This window comes from Ips typographus, linkage group LG14, assembly GCF_016097725.1.
Source record: "Ips typographus isolate SLU linkage group LG14, UJ_Ityp_2.0, whole genome shotgun sequence".
Taxonomy (NCBI): domain Eukaryota; kingdom Metazoa; phylum Arthropoda; class Insecta; order Coleoptera; family Curculionidae; genus Ips; species Ips typographus.
Window position 1 is genome coordinate 324,283 of NC_138435.1, and position 23,811 is coordinate 348,093.

Sequence of the window (23,811 nt, forward strand, 5' to 3'; positions counted from 1 at the left end):
TAAATAAAAAAACTCATTTTCAATGACATAACATTTCTATTATATTAAAAAAATAAACATTAAACTATTTACATCAAAGTACAATTTGACAATATTAAGAACCACACTCACCAATAGGTGAATAAAGTTTTAACAGCGCCCCCTGTCCACACGACAATAAACCAATTTTTGCCACATGCAAACATTGCTACTCTAAATTTTTAAACTTGAATTATGGCATTTTTAATGTTTTAGCTGGTCTTGGTGTCGGATGAGTTGGCTTCGGCCGCTTCCACAAAGGCTGAGGAAAGTTCCCCGCTCAGTTTACTAACACTTTTGCTGGCGATATCGTACATGTAGATTTCCTTGTCTTTTGTATGGTTGTCAGGTCTGGAAATGGCAACAAATTTGATGATTATTTCAGTACAGTGTGAGGCAGAACTTACTCGGTTACTAGTAACACAACGGCTTGTTTGGCAACACTGGTTTTCCCCTCATTTTCTAGAAACTTTCTGTAATTATCCAGGGTGGGACTGGCTAAAAGTGTTTTCAAAGGTTCGTTCTGGATTAGTTGCAGATCATCCGCAGGACTGGTTTCTCTGGTTTGGCGTGGTGGCGTAAAATCGTACGCTATCGGGGCAAGAATGACAACACTGGAAATGAGCTTTCCTTTCAGTTCCGGGGCTTCCGGAATTGGAAACTGGGTACCGTTAACTTTTAGCGGTAGATACCTGAAAAAGTGTGTTACTAAAATCATGTTCATTCAAAAGAGGTAGTTAATTACCTGTTGTAAGTGTTGTCATTTAACACGACAGGATCAACTTGGTGCGCATCATCGCTAACATAACCTTGCTGAATTTGTTGTCCTTGATCGGTGTTAGGGTTGTACTTGATCACTTTCATTTCCACTGATGACGGTTTCACCGCCACTTCGCTCACTTCAGACTCCTCACCTGACAGTTCTTGGTCAGTTCTTGCTGTTAAAGCAGCAGTTTGAGGGTGTAGCTCACTTCCTGCTTCAGCAATTTGCTGGGCGCCACCTGTACAATTCACTTACTAACCTTTTAAAAGGATTTTTGAGTAAACTGTACCTGCACCGTAGAAGTTGGCTAATTGGTCTGGAGGCAACGCAGACAAAGGAATGTCGCCCACTTTATCGTAATCCAGGATGGATATGTCGGCGTTATTTAGAATTCCGGACGAAAGCAATTGTTGGCGCAAATCGTCAGGAACTTCATCGGGCAGTTGAGCTTCCAACACTTTTGGGTCTTTGGTGGTTGTTGATGGTTGTTGTGTGGTTGTCGTAGTGGTTGGTTTGGGTGTGGTTGATGATGAATATGAGCTAAACAAGACATCTTCGTTTGATACGAGTGCAAGAGAGATATTAAACTCTTTTATGGTGCGATTGGTGAGAAAACTACAAACAGTATATACAGGTGTGGTAAATCCAAAACCGATCATAGGAAAACCGTGTAACTGACAGAGAAACGTACATTATTGAATGCGCGGGACTAAGACAGAAAACGAAAAAAATATCAAGTAGGCCATATTTTCGGCACGCGGTTGCCAAACGCCAAGTTATTTTGTCGACGGTATTTGAGTGATACTTGGCGTTTGGCAACAGCGCGCTGAAAATATGGCCTACTTGATATCTTTTTTCGTTTACTGTCTTTGTCCCACGCATGCAATTATCTACGTTTCTCTGTCAGTTACACGGTTTTCCTATGGTCGGTTTTGGATTTACCACACCTGTATATAAGGCATTTAAGAGTATTTTGAGGCATATGGTTTGTATATATTTCAAAATGTTTTGTGATATTTTATCATTGGAATTTTGAGCGAAATAAAGCCTAATTAATAGAAATTTTGCGATATTTTAAGGAATACATTGCAGTAGACGATATAGTGTATCATTATAACGAAATCATTGACTGAAAATTGAACAGAACAGCATAGGCTTATGTAATTATTATGGTAAAATCTTTGTTACATATGATATTGAGTTAAAACAATATTCATTACAAATTATAATTAACAATTTTTCAACGTTTACACTACATTAAGTCACGTGACTGTTTTTGACAGGTGTCAACTGGGTTTAACAGTGTTGCAAACACAAAATTGCATTATCAACGTCTAAATTTGACAGGCTGGCTTTTACAATGTTGCAAGCTCTAAAATTGCATTTTCTTCTCTTGCAATTTCAGCTTCTACAAAATCAAAATTTAATTTACCAAATTTTAAAGGTCACGTGATTAGTTTTAACAGATACGTCAACTGGCCTTTTACAGTGTTGCAAGAACATGCAGAATTGCATTTTCAACGTCACGTAAAACGTTTCATAACTGTCTAAAATTTAATTTCACACGTGACTGTTTTTGACAGGTGTCAACTGGGTTTTACAGTGTTGCAAACACAAAATTGCATTATCAACGTCTAAATTTGACAGGCTCACTTTTACAATGTTGCAAGCTCTAAAATTGCATTTTCTTCTCTTGCAATTTCAGCTTCTACAAAATCAAAATTTAATTTACCAAATTTTAAAGGTCACGTGATTAGTTTTAACAGATACGTCAACTGGCCTTTTACAGTGTTGCAAGAACATGCAGAATTGCATTTTCAACGTCACGTAAAACGTTTCATAACTGTCTAAAATTTAATTTCACACGTGACTGTTTTTGACAGGTGTCAACTGGGTTTTACAGTGTTGCAAACACAAAATTGCATTATCAACGTCTAAATTTGACAGCCTGGCTTTTACAATGTTGGAAGTTCTAAAATTGCAATTTCAGCTTCTACAAAATGTAAATTTAATTTACCAAATTTTTCAATTTTAAAGGTCACGTGATTAGTTTTAACAGATACGTCAACTGGCCTTTTACAGTGTTGCAAGAACATGCAGAATTGCATTTTCAACGTCACGTAACGTTTCATAACTGTCTAAAATTTAATTTCACACGTGACTGTTTTTGACAGGTGTCAACTGGGTTTTACAGTGTTGCAAACACAAAATTGCATTATCAAGGTCACGTAACGTGTATTTTACAATTTCAGCTTTTACAACTGTCTAAATTTGACAGGCTGGCTTTTTGAGTGAATTTTATAGTGTTTTAAGCTCTAAAATTGCATTTTCTTCTCTTGCAATTTCGCGCTTCTAATTATCAAATTTTTCAATTTTAAATTCATTTTAGAGGTCACGTGATTAATTTTAACAGACGTCAACTGGCCTTTTACAGCTGCAAGATCTTTTCAACGTCACACGTAACGTGTATTTTGGAACTTTTTACGACTGTCTAAAATTTAATTTACCATTTTCTAGACTTTAAATTGCGTTTTGAAGATCACGTGACTGTTTTTGACAATGTCAACTGGCCTTTACAATGTTGCAAGCTCAAAAATTGAATTATCAAGTCACGTGACGTAGTTCCGACAATTTTACCACTGTCTTAATTTATATTAGCGGTTTTTCAATTGTTTCTTTTAAATGACACGTGCTAACTTGGTTACTACGACAGTTAGAAGACTTGTGCACACGTCAAAATATAAAATATGTTTTGTTTGTCAGAATTTTAGTCACACTACCTTAGAAAATTAATTTTAAGCTTTTGGATGTTTAAAATTTGGGAAAACAGTCCCGTAACCTAAGGAAGTCATTTTTATTGAATTATCAATCCATATGACATTTCGACCAGTCAAAAGTCATGTACAAATTGTAAAAGCATCCAAACCTAAAAACTGTCACGTGACCAAAAACAAATTTCAAATGGGCCTGTCCCACAATTTTTTTTTATTTCATAACTACAAAGACGGATTGAAAATATTATACCCGTATTTTTTTGTTTTCAAAAATATTAAGTCTAAATAGAAAAAAAATTATGATAAAAACTACATTAATCTCATTTTTAAACGCCCGCCACCGGTGACGTACTACACTATCAACCAATCAGCGACAAGAAGTGAAACAGTTGGCGTGCAACAGCCAATAAAATCGCCCAGAATTACGTACGTCACATGCGCGCCAAAACAGATCTTTTAATTTTAATGGACAAATTCAAATTAATGTAGGAACATTTACGACCATAATTTTTTCTTCAAGAATATGAAAAATTAGTTTTTTGATCCTATTCTTTCGATTCCAGTCATTAAAACAAAAATTTATGATATGTGGGATAGGTCCATTCCAATTAATACCAGAGGGTCTTAATGTTAAGAAAGTTTAAATAATTTAAAGGCATTTCGATGCTATTTCAAGGCAACTTGAGGCGTTTTGAGCAATAGTAGAAGCATTGTGAGGTATTTCAAGGTATTTTGTATGCAAAAAGACATTTTGGTGTACAAAACATAAAAACTTACCTTGTAGTGACTCGTGCACCAAATTTGTTGTTATCAAATTGGGGTCTTTGCTGGACAACATACTGGCCATTACTCTGACTTTTTCCTTGTTTGTTAGCCTTGTTGTCCTGCTCTGTCGGTTCACTTCTGAACCGTTGCTGCGTTGGTGTTTGAGTCACTTGAGTGAGTTGCCCGGTGGCCGGATCAACCACCAGATGTTGTTCAAACTTGGGTAGGCTCTGCAATAATTCCCCACCTGGTGGAATGATCCTTTGGGCCGTTCGAAGATTGTCGAAATGTTCACGATACTCGTTGTTTTGGTTCAACTTTGGTGGCTGTTGATTAGGAACCGATTTGAATTGCTGATGTTGATACTGATGATGGTTCGCTTCAACAAAACTAGGTTGCTGAGGTGGATTAAACCGATGAGCTTCCGGTCTGAACTGTACGCTTTGATGATGAGGGGGTGATTGATGTGATGGTGGTGGTGATGGACGGACATTTTCAAAAGGGGTGTACGGTACTGGTTTACGCTGATTGGGCGGTGGGACGTCTGAGTATTGCGGATGGAAATGTGGTGGGGGTGGATGCGAAATTGAATGCGAAAACCCTGGAAATGACGTTCTGGTTGGAGGGAAAAATGGTGGTGGTCTGGTGTTAGATGGACGAGTGTTAGATGGCTGCGGGTAGTTAGTGAATGGTCGATATGGTTGCGGAGCTCTCACTTCGCTTCTGTACTCATTAGAACTGGACGTGACGTAATTGTTAGCGGGACGTTTGAAGTAAACGTCTGAGAATGAGGATAATTGTCGAGCCCTGGGGGCTTCGTCCGGTTTACTGGACCGTTTACTGTAGTCGAAACCTTCTTTACCAAACGTCACTTTAACGTTATTGCCCGGACTGTGGTAAATTTCAGAGTCAGGCTTTATGATGGTTCTCAAAGTGGTGCTAGGTTTGGGCGGTTCGGTGACCTGATTGTAAGCACCATAGCTGGACTGTGCTTCATTCCACTCTTCCTGAGGTTCATCATTGTCCGGTATAGGGGGCGATATAGCCGGGATCGGTTTGTCGTAAATCACAGCGTCTTTACCATGCCCGTGAGGGTTTTTCTGGTATTTCACGTAGAAAACTTGCACTTCCTCTTTCTTCTTCTTCTGTGGCGGGGGCGGTGCCTCAGTGGGTGGGGGCGGCAAACTGATATTCGACTCTTTAATGATGATTTCAATGATCGGCTCCGGTTCTTTGATGTACACCGGTTTCTCCACCACCTTGATGAAAGGTTTATGAGGGATGTAGATTGTATCGCCGCTTCCTCCGCGATCTACACTATCGGTTTGGTCCTGGACGGGATCTGTATCAGGGGACAAACTGTTAGTATTGAATAGAGGATCGCGCTGAGAATAGTGGATCAAAGGTTCCATTTGAACTGCATAAGGAGGTGCAGGAAGATATTGTGGTCTACCTTTACGATATGGGCGGGGTGGGCCTGGATAGTACTGTGGTGGGGGGTATTGAGGCAGGTGCTGGATACCATTGTGGTGTATACGACGGTCCGATCTGTGGTAGGACGTCAGACTATAATCTAGTTGCCTCTTGTCTTTTTTGCTGGATGCCTGAACTACTGTTAGGAAGCAACATAAGGTGACCTAAAAAACCAACAACATTACTAATAAAAAAAGGCTAATTCTATGATTTTAGGGGGCTTTGTTGTAATGGGTAGCTACACCAATTTCAAATCCATTTTCCTGGAACAATTCAGGCCTTAGCACCAAACCCCTTGCACTCACATGATCGAGACACTTTAACGAACACTTTCAGTTACTTTTTATTACTAGAAACGCACTTTTGTCCGCTTTTTTCAAGAAAACTACAAACAAACAAACAAACAAACAAGACTTCTCGAACAACAACAAATATGGCCGCCACAGCCACTAGGAATGGGCGCTTTGACCATTCAGAGATTGTCGATATTGTAGCTCAGTTAATTTTGATTTGATAACATGATGCCAGAATCTAAAGTCAAAATGGCACGTTTAGAAAATCCTTGGAAGGTTTCAGAGGCTTCTGGCATATTCTAATCACTATTAAAACCTTTTGACAGTTTGAGATGAGCATTAGAGTGTTTCAGAGGCCTCTAGCAACTTTAGAAGACTTTTAAAAGGTTTTAGAGGCTTCTGTCCCATTCTAATCACTATTAAAATTTTCTGGTTCTTTGAGATATCTACTAGAATGTTTCAGGGGCTCTGGCAAATTTAAAATGTCTGCTAGAAGCTTCTGGTAACTTTAGAAGACTTTTAAGTGATTTCAGAAGCTTCTGGCACATTCTAATCACTATTAGAACCCTCTGGTACTTTGAAATGTCTATTAGAATGTTTCAGAGGCCTCTGGCACATTGGATTTTATTTCACTCGGTTAACAAACAACACAGAATCAGTGCTATCGATTGCGCCCGGATAGCCCAGCCCTAGCAAGGCCTACTTGTTTGTATCAAACGTAAACAGAGGGAGTGCGCGTAGCCAAACCTCTTTGTCGTCAATTTTACTCAAAAAAAGCCGGTAAAATTGCGTTTTCGGTAAGGAACAGTACGTTAAAGTGTTCGTTAGAGTGTCCCGGTCATGTCGGTGCAAGTGGTTTGGGGCCAGCGCCCTAATTAATCCAGGAAACATGATGTGAAAAGTTGGCGTTTCTACACACACCAAAAGCTGGCTTAAAAGTTGTACTTTTTTACGTATTTGTACGGCTAAAAATGCTTGAAACCTATTTCCAGGATGTTAAGGTGAACAATTCCCAGGTAGTTTCATACTTTTTAGCGTTTTTTCTTGTAATTTAAGTAGGAAAAAATTTAACCTTAAAACGCCGAAACCGTGCGTTTGGGCCGTAAGTTTTACTGATGACGTCACTATGGATGCTTCTTAACTAATGAGGGTGAATTTATTAGAGCCAAACTAGTGAATAATAAATTCTGTATAGAGCTTGACAGTTTGTTCAATAATTACAGTTTTGATAAATTACATCATCGTGACGTAAAATTCTATGGAGTATCAATTTTGTTTGTGTTACTTAATTGTCCCATAACTATTTTTTCGTTAAGGTATTTGCAGGGGAAACAGGTGTAAAAGTAGGTTGTCAATAAAGTAAAAGCTCGTCTTCGTTATTCGGCAAGGTACGTCCCAACAAGTGAATTTACCAATACATTCCTTGGGCAATTTTCATCGTCGAGAGAAGAAATTTCGTTACTTTCATTTTCAAAGAATCGCCGTGCTTCACCGTTAACCTCTTTACGCACATCCGTCCAGCCAATTTTTCATTGAAATTTGATTTTTTTTGAGTCATCTGTCACAAATTCCACCGGGCCCATATACAACAATGAAAAGCGCACCTTAAAAATTTAGATATGTAGACTTTCATTTGACATTTGACAGACTAACTGACAGTGACAGTATTGCCTAAACATAGCAGTAATTATAATCTTGCCTGGAAAACAGTCACTATTTTCCGTTTTTCTAGGACACTAAGTTTCTATTGATCTAGATAAGCTCCTGATCAACTAAGGCAAGGTGAAAATTATTTTCTTATTAGGTTAGAACTATTTTCACGGCTCTCTAGCAATAAAATAACGTATAAAAGAATTCTGGTTTAGCACTTAAATCGATGCCAATACAAAAGCACGCGTAACGTGAACGAATTGACAATGTTTACACCGCCAACAAGATGGAATTAACATTGGAAGTAAACGGAACTGGCACAATTACGTTCCCACGGCAAGTTTAGTCTGGTAATACGCACGGCACTATTGATTATTATTATTACTTAATTGAAGGTTATGCAAATGGAAATTATTAACGTGACACTAATGACAGCTGTCAAAAGTCTGAAATGGTTGGACAGCAGGTCACCTGATAAGCCGGTTAATGACTATTTTAGGATATCCATAGACATATAAAAGTGGTAAAGAAGTGTACTGAACAAGAATTGAGTGAATGTGTTGTCTGACACGGTTTATGGTTTCCCCCGCACTTTGGAGACACTCTCTGTAGGAAATGTTAACGACTCTGGACGCAATGACCGCGTAATAAAAATTGTGAATGCACCGAAGAACAGATGAAAGTAACAACGTTACGTAACCGCGTACAAAATACGAGAGAGGTCACATCAACGAATCTTTTATGAACTCAGTCTTCCGCATTAAACATTTTTTTCACTTTAGGTCTCCCTTTCACTGATTTACCGCCTCGGGGCGGTAATTGTTGGGACTTTTATTAGAAAGAATGATTGCGATTTTAGAAACAAGTTTGACTGGCAACACTGTAATTTATTCTGCATATACGCAGCGAAGAAAGTACCGGCACTAAATGAATACAAAGTGGCAAAATTGCGGTTAACCATACAAATTGGCTGTTAAGTTTGACTGTAAAAACGATAAATAAACAAAGAATGATTAACCTTTAAGATGACGAAATATTTGGGAAAAATCAATTATATTGGTTTGTTCAGTCGGTCAAACTTTCACATACGCACACACTTAGAATGTGCCTCTTCAGTTGGATAATAGGATATTGAAAAATAACATCCTTGACCTAGTTTGGTTTCTAGTGTCAAATCAATACACGAAGGTTTGTACGAACTGTCAAAAATAACGTTTGGACTGAGGGTGGCAACTTACAAACAACGTTCTAATCCTCATTTTGGCACTGAATTTGACAACTGGCGCGACAGTGTTGCAAAATCTACGATCGATTAGCAACCGGACAGTACCATCGTAGCGGCACCCGTACACAGAGAGAAAAACAAATTATCGTCCGAAACGAGTGCAACTCATCGACTGGGGTACCCGCGAAGAACCCAAAAGGAAGCTGACCGTCGATCTTGCCGGTACGCAGGTGTGGGAAGAAAGGGGACTAAGTAGAAAGTTTTGCTCGAAGATGACGACAACGTTTTGCTTCGTAAATTTGTTACTATCTAAATACGGATTACGTGTGCGCGATTGTGTCGCAAAAATCATGTTTTATATTTTATCAATAAGCCGCCATTTTTTGCGTAATATAGTCACGTGACAACTGTCCTGTCATCTGTCAAAAATGACTTTGACGTGACTCAACTGTCAAAACTACCGGAAACAAAAGCTTTGCAGTGCCTGTTTGATTTTTGTTGTTGTATAACTTCAAACCACCATAACTAATTTGTACCCCATTGAGCTGCTCTTTCCAGCGGTGTAACCCAACATACAGAGTGACCAAAACAAGAAAACTACTATCATTTTCGTGCACACCCTGTATACAGTCAATCGAATCGAAGTGGTAGGGTTACCTAGTTGGGTTAAGTGGTTCATTTAGACACTTTTTGCTCTCATGTAATTTTTTTTTAACTCGAACCGTTTTGGAGATATTTGCCAAAAACTTGACCACCCTGTTGTTCTAACTAATACGTACAGGGTGAGTCAAAACAGTGGCTTCAAATAGTTTTTGTGCAATTTTGCTTCCATACACTCTGTTCCTATCTATCAACCGTTTAGGGTCTTTCAAAGCACTTTTCCGTGCTTTAACACAGTTTTCAGGGAATATTTCACTGAGGAAGCCCTTTAGGGCAAAAGTGCCTTAATGCAATCTTGTATAAGGTGAAATTCCTTACAACTTCCCCTCTTTACACTTTTTTGATATTTTTCCAAATAACCCAGTTACGCTTGGTTGAACTTTTAAAGGGGGTTTCAAAGTACCTTTTTGTGCTTTAACACAGTTTTCAGGGAATAATTCCCTAAGAAGACTCTTTAGGGCCAAAGTGCCCTAATACAATTTTGTAGAGAGTAAAATTCCCTACAACTTCCCCTCTTTACACTTTTTTGATATTTTTCCAAATAACCAGCATAAGCAAGGTGAACACTTAAACGCATTTCACTTGAGATGCACATTCTGCGTTTCATTTAGCAGTGAACCACTGGCCTCGTTAGGATTCAACAAGCTTGATATTTGCACTTTCGACATATCCGATTATCTGTTTTGCCAACACCGCAAATATTATTCAATCTTAGCAAATAGTAAATCGAGTAAAAAGACTTCTCACACACACACACACACAAGAATTTCCCATCCCGTTCATGAACTCGTTACTGTAATAGTTTAGTTTTGTAAAGGCAGGCAAGTTTCTAAATTATTGACAAATTACCTGCTATTTACACATCCTCTCACGCTGAATACTTAGTTTAAAAGTCCCATTGTGATTTTAATACCATTTCGATGCGTCGTGTACCCATTTAAATTATAAATTGATGCGGTAATAGCACTGGCACGTATTCGTTTCTAAACAATCAGCAAATTTCGTCAGGTTGACCAATTAGTACTGTTAAAGCAGTTTGGCAACGTTGCCCAATATTTATCAAGTTGTCTGGAGCAATATGGATGCCAAAACTGTCATCAAAACTTAGCCACCTACGATCAAGCCCAGAAAAGCTTGTAGTTTGTACTCATTGGCATCCTGAGTGACGTCACTGCGGATGCTTCCAAACTTTATTGACAGTCATCGCTTGTGATGAAATGAAGAATACAATAAAATCAGGCAGAATAACTATCAAAGGCAGTGATAAGAAAGTTCATGGCAACATAATTAATTACAAGTCGTATACAGATCAGGACCCAGCCTGAAGAAAGAAATAACACTCATCAGGGATTTTGCTGTTTAAATGTACTGGGTGCGATTTTGTTCGTGTCAGTCCAGTGAATCCTTTAATTGTTGGTTTTTTGGAAACTCTTCAAGTCCAGGTAGGCTGATTAGTAATTAAAAAGAGTTTAATAACAACCACTTTATCGCCGACTGGTAATAAATGAGATTGTGGTAGAAAGTATCTCGGTTTTAATATTGTTATAAAGATGTTAGTTAGAAAGTGGTTAATATTATGTTATTTTCATTAATTCAGTGGTTAATAAAATGTTTTAAGAATTAACAAAGCGTGGAAATGGCTGTCTTAAGCATTACTTGCCTGGAAATTGGAAATCTATTTGAATGTAATTAGACAACCAATCTGTCCATAATAGCAAATTTCATCTAATTACACCCTACCACAAACAAACAAGTGTGGCGGTAATAATAAACAAATACATAAAAAACTAATTTATCATAATCTACAATAAATATGTATAATCTATACCTTCATATAAAAGAATCGCCATTTTGCAATACATTATCTGATATACACCATTAATTACCGCACTAGTACTCTAACAATGTGGAAACTTCTGGTCGTGTTAAGTGTCACAGTGGTAATGACCATTTACACCGAAACTGTAACCGTACAAAGTATTAACAGTGAATTTGGTGACGATCCTCGCAGTGATGAAGATGATGGTAGTAGTGAAGAAAGCGGCAAAGATGAAGATGATGATGTGGGACCGCCATATCCACCAAATCCACCACCGACATCGTCCAATGTGTTTACAATGGAAACTACAGAAAGTGCCTCAACACGAAAATCAACGCAAAATCCCAATAACGCAAACAGTTACCGAACAACAAACACCACTAACGCCATTGTGACTACTACGGAAGCGCCCTCTGTAGAAACAACTCTAAACACCGGATATTTAGATCAAGAAACCACAGAAGCATTTCCTGTAGGTCACTATAAGTCGTTAAGGTCCAAATTTGCTTACTTATTCGATTAATTGGGTGTTTGTCCTGAAATTACAACAATATAGAAAAAGCAATTACTGTCGTTGTCATTAGGTAACAGATGGTGCAAAACTAATAAATAAAACGCAATAATTGTTATTAATATGTAATTGATTAGATATTAGCCGCAATTTAGCCATCTGTGCCTATTTTTGCAATGTTTGGAACCACATTGCCAACTTGTTGTTTCAATATATCTCTATCCATTTTTCTTTCAGACATGTCCCGAAGAATCACAATTTTGGAACAATCAAACTCCACTAATATGGCCTGAAACTCATAAAGGTGAACTTGCCGTGTCTTCTCCATTATGCATCGGCGAGTCACTGACTATTACGTATAGATTATGTGACGGTTAGTATGCCAATCAATTATTATGTCATTCAATTGACTCGCACACTGTAAATGACAGATGACGGATGGGAGGAGGCCCCCGCATGCCAAAACATCCAGACTACGTCACTGAACCCATGTCCAGCAGACTTGCGCGCTACTGGTAACGGTCTGTACTGCTATACAGTGCTGGACAGCACCACATTCCCACCAGCATGTCCTTATCCAGGTGTGGTAAGTTGGGACGAGTACGCAGGCCTGGACATCCTGCCTGACAAACCAGTATGGATGCCAGTGACCAGAAACGACTCCCTTCAATACGGTTTAGGTTTGTTCCTTTTATAAAAACAAAAACTTATTCTACAAAGCAATTTTGACAGATATTTTCCGTTTCATCGAACCAACCCACAAGTACAAGACGCCATTTCAAATATGCACTCAAAGCTGCAAAACGTTGTTTTACAACGAAACGTTTCTGGACAAACCGTGCTTGATTCACCACAACAGCAGCCACGTGGAGGCCGTTTCATGCGATGTAGAGTATGCGGCGCTGTGCGTTTACCCCACTTTGCACCGGCAAAATGACAGTTTGTGCAGCCAATTACACGCCACCTATTGTAAACAAGGCAACTACAATCCAACCGATTTGTGCTACTGTAAATGTAAGTGGCGACATTTAAAATTCTGTACAACCAAACAGTCTTGAAATCGAAGTAGGCCGGTGACTGATGACAGATCTCAAGCAGGCTGTGCGAATGTTTGACGTAAAATTTCTCTCTCTTTGTTACACTCATATCGGATCACTTTTACGCAAGTCCGGAGTGACAGATGACATTATATTTTAGTTTTGACAGTTGATCTGTGCAATCACGGCCATCTTGTCCATTTAGTTAACCTGATATTCGTGCATCTTTAAACCAGAAAGTTCAAAATGCCTGTAACTTTTAAATTATGGATTTTTCTGAATAATTCAATTAGTGTGATTAATGGTAAGTCCACATGTGCGGTTTTTGCGTAAATTGCAACACTGTTGGTAGTTCTGGGCTATTTATATTGCATTTTTGTGGTAAATAGGTTAGGTTTACATCAATTTACCTTAAAACTCGTCTTTGACAGTCTATACATGTGTTCAGTCGCTTTTTCAGCTTAATTCAACTAAATCAAAGGTAAACTCAAAGAAAACAATTAAATTTTGAATTAATTTTTACCTTAAATTACAGTTGTCACTCAATATAACAAAAAAGCATTTGTTTTAAAGCTAAATAGCAGTAAAATCAATTAAAGGTAAACAAATAAACAAAGAACACAATTATTGTTTTCAGTTGTTGCCTGTCAAAGTCAAACGGGTCAAATACAAAAAAAAATTGACACGTGATGTTAACTGTCAAAACTGATACGACAGTTTCGCTCAAGAGTTTAGTTGACTCACCGTGTAAGACACTGACATTTCTACTATATATGGTATACAGGGTGATGAAAAGACAATTTCAAGGGCTACAAATTAATATATTGAACCACCCTGTAACTGTCAAAATAACAGAGTTACAGGCTGTCACAGTAAAAACTGTAAAAATCAAACAACTCAGTTTTAACAGTAAATAACTCACTTATTGGACGTTTTAGGTAAAAATGCTATACAGGGTGGTCAAAAGGGAATTTCAAGGGCTACAAAATGGTATATTGAACCACCCTATAATTGTCAAAATAACCGAGTTATTGACAATACAATAGAGTAGTTTACAGGGTGATTCAATGAATTTGTAACATCCTTGTAACTTGTTTAATTTTCATTTTTCAAAAAGAAAATACCGAATATGAATCTTGTAGATATTTGCATATACTTTATTCCTAGATTAGTATACAGGGTGTCCCAAATTTGAGCAACAGCCTCTAAGAGACATTTTAGCTTTGCTAGAATCCTTTGAGAGTGGAAGGAAATTATATCAAGAAGTAGAAAAAAATCTGTCAGTGAGACAGAAAGACACAAGGGCATCCATCGTGACGTCACGCATAGCTTTTGGAAAGTAAGTTTGACCTCCTGCACTCTCCAGTTTGATCTGTGACGTCACAGTGGATGCCTTGTAAATCCATCCACTGATAGGGTTGTTCATTTCTGGCTTTGTGCAGTACATTTTTAATTAGTGAAATGTCAGTGCGCCATTGTAACTTGTTTAATTTTCATTTTATAAAAAAATACGAAATATGAATCTTGTAGACATAGAATTTATTCCTAGATAATCAATCAGTATATACAGGGTGTCCCCAATTTGAGCAACAAACGAAACTTATAATTTTTTTTGATTTTTGGAATCTACGTCAAATTCTAGGCCTACTTGATGTAAAATGTTTGTATCGATATTCATTTGTTTTTGCTCTAGCAGCCTTACTTTGACCACCCTCCTCGAAAGCAGAAATTCCCAATTTTTGGGAAATTTTGGTGCACTTTTTCAGGAAATCGTCCATAACTCGCTTATTTGAAACACCCTGTATAAAACCACCGTATAACCAGCTAATGAACGGGGTTATCACGTGACGTTGAGCGGGCACGGCTAAGTTGGCCCATTTAGACGCTACAGGGCGTCAAAGTTGACTCTCGTTTTTTCCAGTTTTTGCTCAATATCTCAGAAACGTTTCAGGTTAGAGGTCTGAGAGTTTTTACTGCAAATGCACCTCGATAAGATGCAACTTTTACCTTGTATACACTTTTTTGGTAACACGCACCGTTTGACTTTGAAAAATGAAAAACTAGAATTGTCAAGAAATTTCAAGTGAACATTTTTTATTTTCTTAATTAACCTCAACGGCCTAAATACCTTCAAGTTAATAGTACAAAAAATGTGAAAAACGAATTATTTTTGAATTTTCCAATTTTTTCGAAAATTTTACATCCCTGCCCCAATCACACTTGATTTGTTTTTCGCGTTTTGCCTGTACCAAACCATCGACATATAAAAGTGCATTTCAATCGACAAATACGTCAATATTTGTGTTTGTTTCAGCAAACAACAGCGCGATTGGCAACGAAGTTTTGGCCGAATTTCTGGAACCGCACCAAAACCTGCTGTTCCAGAACGTGTCCTGCCGTTTCGGACTGTCCAACACTTACGGTGTAAACGCGTTCCAGTGGGTCGTGTCCCACACACCGTTAAGCTACACTTACTGGGCTCGAGATGTGGACTTTGGCAATTCTACCGGCGTCCTAACCGACCAGGGATGGCGTCTATTGAACGATTCGTTTGAGTGCTCCATCTATCGTCTAACTGATCTGTCTCTAAACGAGGACGTTTGGCTGGACTTTGACATTCACGATGACAGTTGGTTTAGTTTGGAGGTGGTGCAGTACAGGCAGTTTTTGTACCAAGAAGGCAAGCCTTTAATTTTTTGTTTTACCGATTCAGACGCTTCTAGTGTTTTGTATCGTTTGAGTGATTTTTCCTCTACAACCACTGATTCAAACTATAAAATAACTTTTTCTGCACTGGATTTGGACGAATCCGGTCCGGGGAATTACTGGTGTGAAGCGTTCTCTTATCCTAACTTTTCGGTAGTGCGTTCCGCCAATCAAATAACACCCTACTCGGGGGAGTATGTGGTGCTGCTCGCCCTGCCCCACTACAACAAAAAGCTGGGCAACTACCCTCTAACCTCAGAAAACTTAGAAACCGTACAAAACTTATTCAGAAACGAGTTGCCTTCAGACTGTTCTTTCTACCCGAGAGTGTACAAAATCAACGGGATTGACGAACAGCGCAAAAGCATGAACATAACCTTTCATTTGACATCGGCAAAAGCCGGCAACACTGAGCAGGAATTTGACGTGTTGAAAAACATCAGCCAATCCCAGTCTGTGTTTGATTTTGTGGATTTTAGAAGTGTGCACTACTGTCCCAGCTCAATCACCATACAACGCGGAGCGAAAGTGGTTTGGGGGAGGGGTAACCTGGGGGAAACCCACCATCCCGTAAACGGTTATTGCGTAACCCCTGCAGGGGACTTGGTGCAAAGGTCCTGTAAGGGAAATTTTATAGACGGAGCCTACTGGGATGTGGTTGCACCAGACTGTACCTTGTACCCCAATTCTTCTCTGACTAGCACCATAGTAAATTTATTGGACTTAAACCAGTTAAAAGTTATCAGTCAAAGTTATCAACAATTCAACACTTTAGACTTTGTTTTGACTGTAAAGTTGATTAACCAGTTAACTGATGTGGGTGATATTGCTGAAATTATCAGTAATTTGGTTCAAATACATCATTTGACACTCAGGAGTGCTCAGTTGAATTTCAAATCAACCGATCTGCTAATTCAGTCAGTGGAGCTGATTCTAGATAAAAGCAAGTTTGGGGAATGGAACCAACCAAATTTTTCTGTAAAAATTGTCAATATTTCTGAAGGAATTGTGGGATTCAACTTAGATCAATACAATAATATTACTACAGTTAGTAACGCCACTGCTTATTCCTTCAACCAGACAGACTTGTACGCCGCTGTACGTCTGTCACCAATATTATACCAGCAAATCATTTCTCACAGCACAGAAAACACTACCTACACTCCAAAAATGGTGTTAACAATTTACTACGGCTCGCAGCTGTTTGTGGATGGTCACAAGAGTGCAGATCTGGTGATCGGGGTGTCCCTGCCAGACTTCCAAGCGACTTTCCAGGGACCGGTCACAATTTACTACTTTCAAACGACCGAGAAGCTCCAGAATTGTTCCTTCTGGAAATTCCGGAACGGTACGAGCGGTGCCTGGATAATGAACGACACTGAAGAATTCGCGGATGCAGTGGCGTGCCAATATTATCATCTCACCAATTTTGCCCTGATGATACCGGAGTTGGACTGCTCGAGTGGGTCGTACGACTCAACGGAACTGCTCAACACAGTTGCAATGCAGAAACTTGTTGGTAAGTGTTTTTACTAAGTAATGTCATTATTATTTACTGAGTAAGTGGTAGGGGGGAATGGTAAGGAGCGAAACTAGGCCTTATTTACAATATAGCAAGAAAATGGCGAAAAATTTATAACGAAATTAGTTTGCAATGTTGCCAGACTGACAACTTTTACCAATTTGATTCAAACTGTGTTTCCAATGTTGCCAAACTGATAAATCCCATCAATTTGGTTCAAAATGCGTTTTCATTGTTGCAAAACTGATAAATTCCTTCAATTTGGTTCAAAATGTTGCCAAACTGATAAATCCCATCATTTTGGTTCAAAATGTGTTTCCAATGTTGGCAAACTGATAAATTCTACCGATTAGATCAATCAGATTCTTCATAATTAAATAAAAAATGTAATTTTTTTCTGCAATTTCAAATTCTTAATTTTCTCTTTTCTACTTTCAAATTTTGTCATTACTTAAGTTGATTGATTGAGTTGTATGGCCGCTAGAAGGCGTCAAATTGACGCAAGTAATGTTTTGACATTTTGACCGTGAATAACTCGCTCATTTGACATTTGACGTCAAAATGTCACTGAAGCAAAAAGATAACTCGTAGTAAAAGTTTTCTAAAAATGTCATTACTTAAGTTGATTGGTTAAGTGGTTTGGCTGCTAGAGGGCGTCAAAGTGATGCAAGTAATTTTTTAGTGGTTTATTGACATTTTGACCTCGAATAACTCGCTTATTTGACACTTGACAGCAAAATGTTACTAAAGCACAAATATAGATCATAGTGAGAGCTTTCTAAAAATGTCATTACTTAGGTTGGTTAAATAGTTTGGCCGCTAGAGGGCGCTAAAGTGACCTAAGTCATTTTTTAGTGGTTTTTTGACATTTTGACCTTGAATAACTCGCTTATTTGACATTTGACGTCAAAATGTCACTGAAGCAAAAACTGTCACTGAAGAAAGTTTTCCAAAAATTTCATCTCTTAAGTTGATTGGTTAAGTGGTTTGGCTGCTAGAGGGCGTCAAAGTGACGCAAGTTATTTTTTAGTGGTTTTTTGACATTTTGACCTTGAATAACTCGCTTATTTGACTCTTGACAGCAAAATGTCACTAAAGCAAAAAGATAGCTCGCAAGTGACAGCTTTACGGCGAATACGGCGTGAAAATTTTTTTATATCCTGATTTTTGCAACTTTTGAGTACAGTTTTTCGACAGTTGACGTTAGTGACAGTTGTCACGTTGTTTTAGAACACTGTTTAGCTACAAGGTCACGTGACATTCGTCAAAATAACTGTCATAAGTCTCAGAAACACGTCTTATTTCGTAAACTGTGTTAAAGTTTAATTCTTTAAAATTCTAGACAAATTTAGACATTAGTGACAGTTATCATGTGGCTTTAGAGGATAATTCAGCCAGGCAATCACGTGACTACTGGCAAAATAACTGTCATAAATCGCGGAAACACGTTTAATAACGAATACGGCAAAAATTACCCCGAGATTTGCAACTTTTGACCACACTATTTTTGACAGTTGTCACGTGGTTTTAGAACACTATTTAGCTACAAGGTCACGTGATATTTGTCAAAATAAATCTCAGAAACACGTCTTATTCCGAAACTGTGTTAAATTTGAATCTTTCTTTTAATCTAATTTAAAAAATACCATTTTTGGCATAAAAATAACAGTTTCTTGTTTTGTTTCCTTTTCCTCTTCTATTTTCGTCTTTTTGTTTGTTTTCTAATTTAAATTTAGCGCAAAAGTACTATTTTCGCCTCATTTGATAGTTGTGTTAGGTTAGGTTGTGCTTAGAAGCGCATTAAAAATACTTATCTTTTGCAGAAAACGATAACATGCACCTCCCTACTAAGGGCACAGAAACCAACTACAAACAGTTGCCTGTACTCGACGGGAAGTGCTGCAACCAGAGAAACACCACTAAAACTTCAATCAACTGTCAGTTGACACATAAATTGACAGTTGACGTGTACAACACCCCTGATATGTTTGTAGGGTTGCCCACATTACAAACCTTGGACGATTTAGCCGATTTAATTGAACAGGTTTTCCGGTCCAGTGAGGTGCATCAGGGAGTTTTGGACAGTTTTGATAAATTGCTTGAAAGTTTCACCGGTACCCAATTGGTGGTTAGGGATCATGTGATGTTAGTGACTGCGTCCAAACAGGATTCCATTCACTTTAAAGGGATTAGAGTGAGCGGTCGTGAAGTAAGTTGCCTTACGGAAGAAACCTTGAATCCTCCTGCCGATGTGACGGTGCTGTTCACTCACAAATTGCGCCAGCAAATTAAAAACCGTAAATCCAGAATTTTAATAGCGATTTTCTACGATGATTGCCTTTTTCCTGGTAGTGGTACGGTTTGGAAGCCTGTAGTGGAGGTTTTAATGCCTGAGTTACATCAAAGTAGTTTGGACGGTGAGATTGTTGTGCAGTATGACAACCTTCAGGGTGGAGGCTGTTCCTACTGGAATGGCATGGATTGGATAGTTGAGTCACGTGCCATTCGTGGTGGTTGCAGATTCAATCACGTGACTCACTTTGCTCTAGTAGTGGATGCGCAGAACATCACCAACGACCTGGAGCAAATCCTCGAGTCGAATTTAACCAGTTTGGAGAAATTGCAGCAGGTTAACAGTATTTTAACAGTCAACCATTCGAATTTACTGCCTTTCGATATTTTTCTCATATCCCGCATATTGACTGTGTCTTTAAATGGTGGTTTTGGAATGATTTCCCGCATTGTGAGTGCGTTATCTCAAGTCCCGCAAGCGATTTTAAGCGAGTCTCAACGGAAACATTCGGCAACCGATTTGATTTTGTACGCGGTGGATCAAATGTCTCGAATGGTGACTCGAATCGAGGAGCACCACTCTAATTTTTCCCTTATTGTCCGGAGTTTAGATAATTTGACCGGAATAATTTTGTACAATTGCCAGAACTACTCGTGTTCCTTTGAGTTCCTGGAACGAGCAATTAACGTGACAGATTACAGTCTTAACGGCTCCGTCACAGCCATGGTGGTCTTGAACCAATCCCTGCTCGAACAAATCAGAAGAAGCACCCCAAATCCGAGAATTGCCATTTCAGTGTATTACACTAACGTTTTGTTTAATGAAATCCACGCTCAAAGGGCCACCACTAAAATTTTTGGGGTGATCTTCCCCAATTTTAACGAAACAAACCTGGAAGGCAATGTTACTGTAGTGAACAAAATCACTGCCAGAACTAGTACAAGTAATCAATGCGCTTATTGGATGTACAGTCCTGATCCGGCGGGTTTGAATTCCACGCTGGGCAAATGGATGAACGAGTCGAAAAATCAACGTGACCACTCTATGGCCATATGCAGTTACTCTCACGTGACCCACTTTGGGATGCTCCTATCCAACGCGGATTACTTGGATGACGACCCAATTCTGGACTTTATCACTGATGTGGGTTGCGTGCTGTCCTTGTTTGGTATTCTAGTCATTTTGATTACTGCCATGTTTTTTAAAAGGTGGCGACAAAACACCGGTAATCAAATTTTAATCCACTTCTCTCTTGCCATCTCCCTAACTATAATCACCCTGTACACTAGCGTGTACGTGAAACAGATTTCGTACGGCGTGTGGTGCACTGTCACCGGGTCTATTCTGCACTACGCCATTTTGTCAGAGTGCGGCTGGATGTTGACGGTCGCCATTTTGCAATTCAAACGCTTCGTCGAGGTGTTGGGCGGTCCGCCCAAGTACGTTCTAATCAAAGCGTTGATTTGCGGTTGGGTTTTTCCATTAATTCCCGTGTTGTGCGTGGTTCTGCTCGATCCCCACAACTACGAAAAAGGTCTGGCCAATTTGTGTTACCCCTCAAATTTAGGTTTGTACTTGGGTGTTTGGCTGCCGGTGCTCCTAATCCTAACCACAAACCTGATAATCTTCGTCATAATCATGTACAATATTTTTCACAAAAAAACTGAATACATCGACACGTCCAATCAGGAAATTCTGTTTCAGTGGCGTTTGGCGTTGCTGTTGTTTTTCATGCTCGGACTGAACATGATTTTCGGGTTTCTCGCTCAAATTAAGGACGACAAAGTGTTCGTTTACCTTTACTCGATCACCGCATCGATGCAAGGTTTCGTGTTGTTTCTCTTCTTTATACTGTTCAACAAAAGCACCCGCTTGCTTTACTCGCAATCCGTCAAACAGTGGTTCTACACCAAAGGAATTTTTAGGGTGAAACAGTCGAAAAAGGACAACACATAAATCAGTCATAGCGTTTTTGACGTAATTTGACAGTTGGTCACCGTGACGTCAAAAACGCCCTGCTAGCTCTATGGAGCGTGAAAATGAATGCGGCCTAAATGTGAAAGTGAAGCAACTATTTCGCAAACTGATTTAATAGCTGATTGCACGTTCACTGTATAACACAACATAAATTCTTAATGAGGCTTTGGTGAGGTTACGTAATTTAAAATTATTGTATTTATTAGCTGAGTTTATTATCAATTGACTACGTTTCTATCGAGCAAATTGAATTCAATCCGATCGAGTGAACTACACTACAATAAACAGGATTGACTTGACATTGACACATTAATTTGACGTTCAGGTTGTTATTTTTTTTTTCAAAATAATATGAATTTTTAAAAAAATATTATTTATAAATTAAACTTTCGGTGACATTTCTACTATATTATGGTATACTGGGTGATCAAAAGACAATTTCATGGGCTACAAATTGGTATATTGAACCACCCTGTAACTGTCAAAATAACAGAGTTACGTGCTGTCACAGTAAAAACTGGCAAAATCAAACAACTCAGTTTTAACAGTAAATAACTCACTTATTCGACGTTTAAGGTAAAAACGCTATACAGTGTGGTCAAAAGGAAATTTCATGGGCTACAAATTGGTATATTGAACCACCCTACAATTGTCAAAATAACCGAGTTATTGACAATACAATGGAGTAGTTTACAGGGTGATTCAGTGAATTTTTAACATCCTTGTAACTTGTTTAATTTTCATTTTATAAAAAAAATACTAACTGACAATATGAATATTTTAGATATTTGCATCCTACTTTCTTCCTAGATAATCAGTATACAGGGTGTCCCAAATTTGAGCAACAAACCAAACTTATAATTTTTTATTCCATTTTTGGAATCTACGTCAAATTCTAGGCCTACTCGATGTAAAATGTTTGTCTCAATATTCAATTATTTTTGTTCTTTGACCACCCTCCTCGAAAGCAGAAATTCCCAATTTGAGCGAAATTTTGGTGCACTTTTCCAGAAAATCGTCCATAACTCGCTTATTTGAAACACCCTGTATAAACACACCGTATAACAAAAGAAAGCTAATGAACGGGGCTATCACGTGACGTTGAGCGGGCACGGCTAAGTTGCCCCGTTTAGCCGCTAGAGGGCGTCAAAGTTCACTCTCGTTTTTTGCAGTTTTTGATCAATATCTCAGAAACGTTTCAGGTTAGAGGTCTGAAATTTTAATCACAAATGCACCTCGATAGGATGCAACTTTTACCTTCTATACACTTTTTTGGTACCATGCACCGTTTTACCTTGAAAAATTAAAAACTAAAATTGTCAAGAAATTTCAAGGGTCATACCTTCTGATTTTTTTCAGAAAATTTTTTATTTTCAAAATTAACCTCAAACTGCTCAAATACTTTCAGGTTGTTAGTACAAAAATGACGTAAAGTGTCATTTGTCAAAATGTAATTTTGCAAGGGTGCCACGCCCTAAAGTGTCAAAATTGACATAATTTGAAGGTCATCTCCGAAACGGTGCCAGTTAAAGCAAAATGGACGTCAGATTTGTGTTCCCCAGATTCAAATTAGTTAGAAAAATCACTTTGATTAAAGAAAATCCAAAATGGTCGTCCTTAGTATAGTAAGCCCAAAAAATCCCTAATAAAGATTAAAATTCCGTGCTCTTTTCCAAAAAATCGTCCATAACTCGCTTATTTGAAACACCCCGTATAAAACCAACGTATAACAAAAGAAAGGTAATGAATGGGGCTATCACGTGACGTTGAGCGAGCACGGCTAAGTTGCCCCGTTTAGCCGCTAGGGGCCGTCAAAGTTGACTCTCGTTTTTTGCTCAATATCTCAAGAACGTTTCAGGTTAGAGACCTTCTATACGCTTTTTTGGTACCACGCACCGTTTGACTTTGAAATATTAAAAGCTAGAATTGTCAAGAAATTTTAAGTGAAATTTTCAAAATTAACCTTAACTACCTAAATACCGTCAAGTTAGTAGTACAAAAATGTAATAAACTAATTATTTTTGAATTTTTCAGTTTTTCCGGAAAATTCTGGAAAAATTTCCGGAAATTTTACATCTGTGAGTAACATTTGTGACACTGCTGATTGTTAACAATAACGAATATGTTGTCATCTCTTTCTGCTTGAATATAGTCATCTTTTTTCGCTCCTAACGGATCTTTCACACGCATCCAATAATCCAAAATGACGATTCGAATAATTCTTAATTCAATCCGCTTTGTTGATCGGATTAACAGCCTACGATATAAACGTAGTCAATGTTATAGTTAAGGACAGACGTGGATATAATAATAAATCGATTTGTA

The 23,811-nt window shown here is 38.3% G+C and overlaps 2 protein-coding genes across 7 annotated transcripts; one reads left to right on the forward strand and one right to left on the reverse strand.

Moving 5' to 3' along the window:
• Positions 1–16: 16 nt before the first annotated feature.
• LOC145738027 (uncharacterized) lies at positions 17–9,208 on the reverse strand. Of its 3 annotated transcripts, XM_081992886.1 has the most exons (7): positions 8,975–9,203; positions 5,774–5,957; positions 4,333–5,662; positions 1,071–1,321; positions 764–1,019; positions 426–710; positions 17–369 (listed from the first exon to the last, which is right to left on the reverse strand). In XM_081992886.1, the coding sequence occupies exons 1-7, from the start codon at positions 8,993–8,995 to the stop codon at positions 231–233; spliced, it is 2,466 nt and encodes an 821-aa protein (XP_081849012.1). In that variant the 5' UTR covers positions 8,996–9,203; the 3' UTR covers positions 17–230. The 3 variants fall into 3 exon arrangements, with proteins under 3 accessions (XP_081849012.1, XP_081849011.1, XP_081849013.1); XM_081992885.1 differs by having other exon boundaries at positions 4,333–5,957; positions 8,975–9,208; XM_081992887.1 differs by lacking the exon at positions 8,975–9,203 and adding an exon at positions 6,099–6,254 and having other exon boundaries at positions 4,333–5,957.
• On the forward strand, positions 6,952–23,731 carry LOC145738026 (uncharacterized). 4 transcript variants are annotated; one of them, XM_081992882.1, is made up of 7 exons: positions 11,154–11,912; positions 12,189–12,324; positions 12,383–12,631; positions 12,684–12,965; positions 15,303–17,213; positions 19,040–19,153; positions 19,211–23,731. In XM_081992882.1, exons 1-7 carry the CDS (start codon positions 11,526–11,528, stop codon positions 21,463–21,465), a joined length of 5,334 nt encoding a protein of 1,777 aa, XP_081849008.1. In that variant the 5' UTR covers positions 11,154–11,525; the 3' UTR covers positions 21,466–23,731. The 4 variants fall into 4 exon arrangements, with proteins under 4 accessions (XP_081849010.1, XP_081849009.1, XP_081849008.1 ...); XM_081992884.1 differs by lacking the exon at positions 11,154–11,912 and adding an exon at positions 6,952–7,087 and having other exon boundaries at positions 19,040–23,731; XM_081992883.1 differs by lacking the exon at positions 11,154–11,912 and adding an exon at positions 6,964–7,102 and having other exon boundaries at positions 19,040–23,731.
• The last annotated feature ends 80 nt before the right edge of the window (positions 23,732–23,811 follow it).

Bases quoted from the DNA above. Each gene is read 5' to 3' on its own strand.
- LOC145738027 (XM_081992885.1), bottom strand. From the start codon at position 8,995: ATGAGGATTAGAACGTTGTTT. The intron at 1,322-4,332 runs GTAAGTTTTTAT...TGTCTTGTTTAG, and splicing joins GGTGCACGAGTCACTACAAG to CTCATATTCATCATCAACCA. The intron at 711-763 runs GTAATTAACTAC...ACACTTTTTCAG, and splicing joins AATGACAACACTTACAACAG to GTATCTACCGCTAAAAGTTA.
- LOC145738026 (XM_081992881.1), top strand. From the start codon at position 11,526: ATGTGGAAACTTCTGGTCGTGTTAAGTGTCACAGTGGTAATGACCATT. The intron at 12,325-12,382 runs GTTAGTATGCCA...TGTAAATGACAG, and splicing joins TACGTATAGATTATGTGACG to ATGACGGATGGGAGGAGGCC. The intron at 17,214-19,039 runs GTAAGTGTTTTT...TATCTTTTGCAG, and splicing joins TGCAATGCAGAAACTTGTTG to AAAACGATAACATGCACCTC.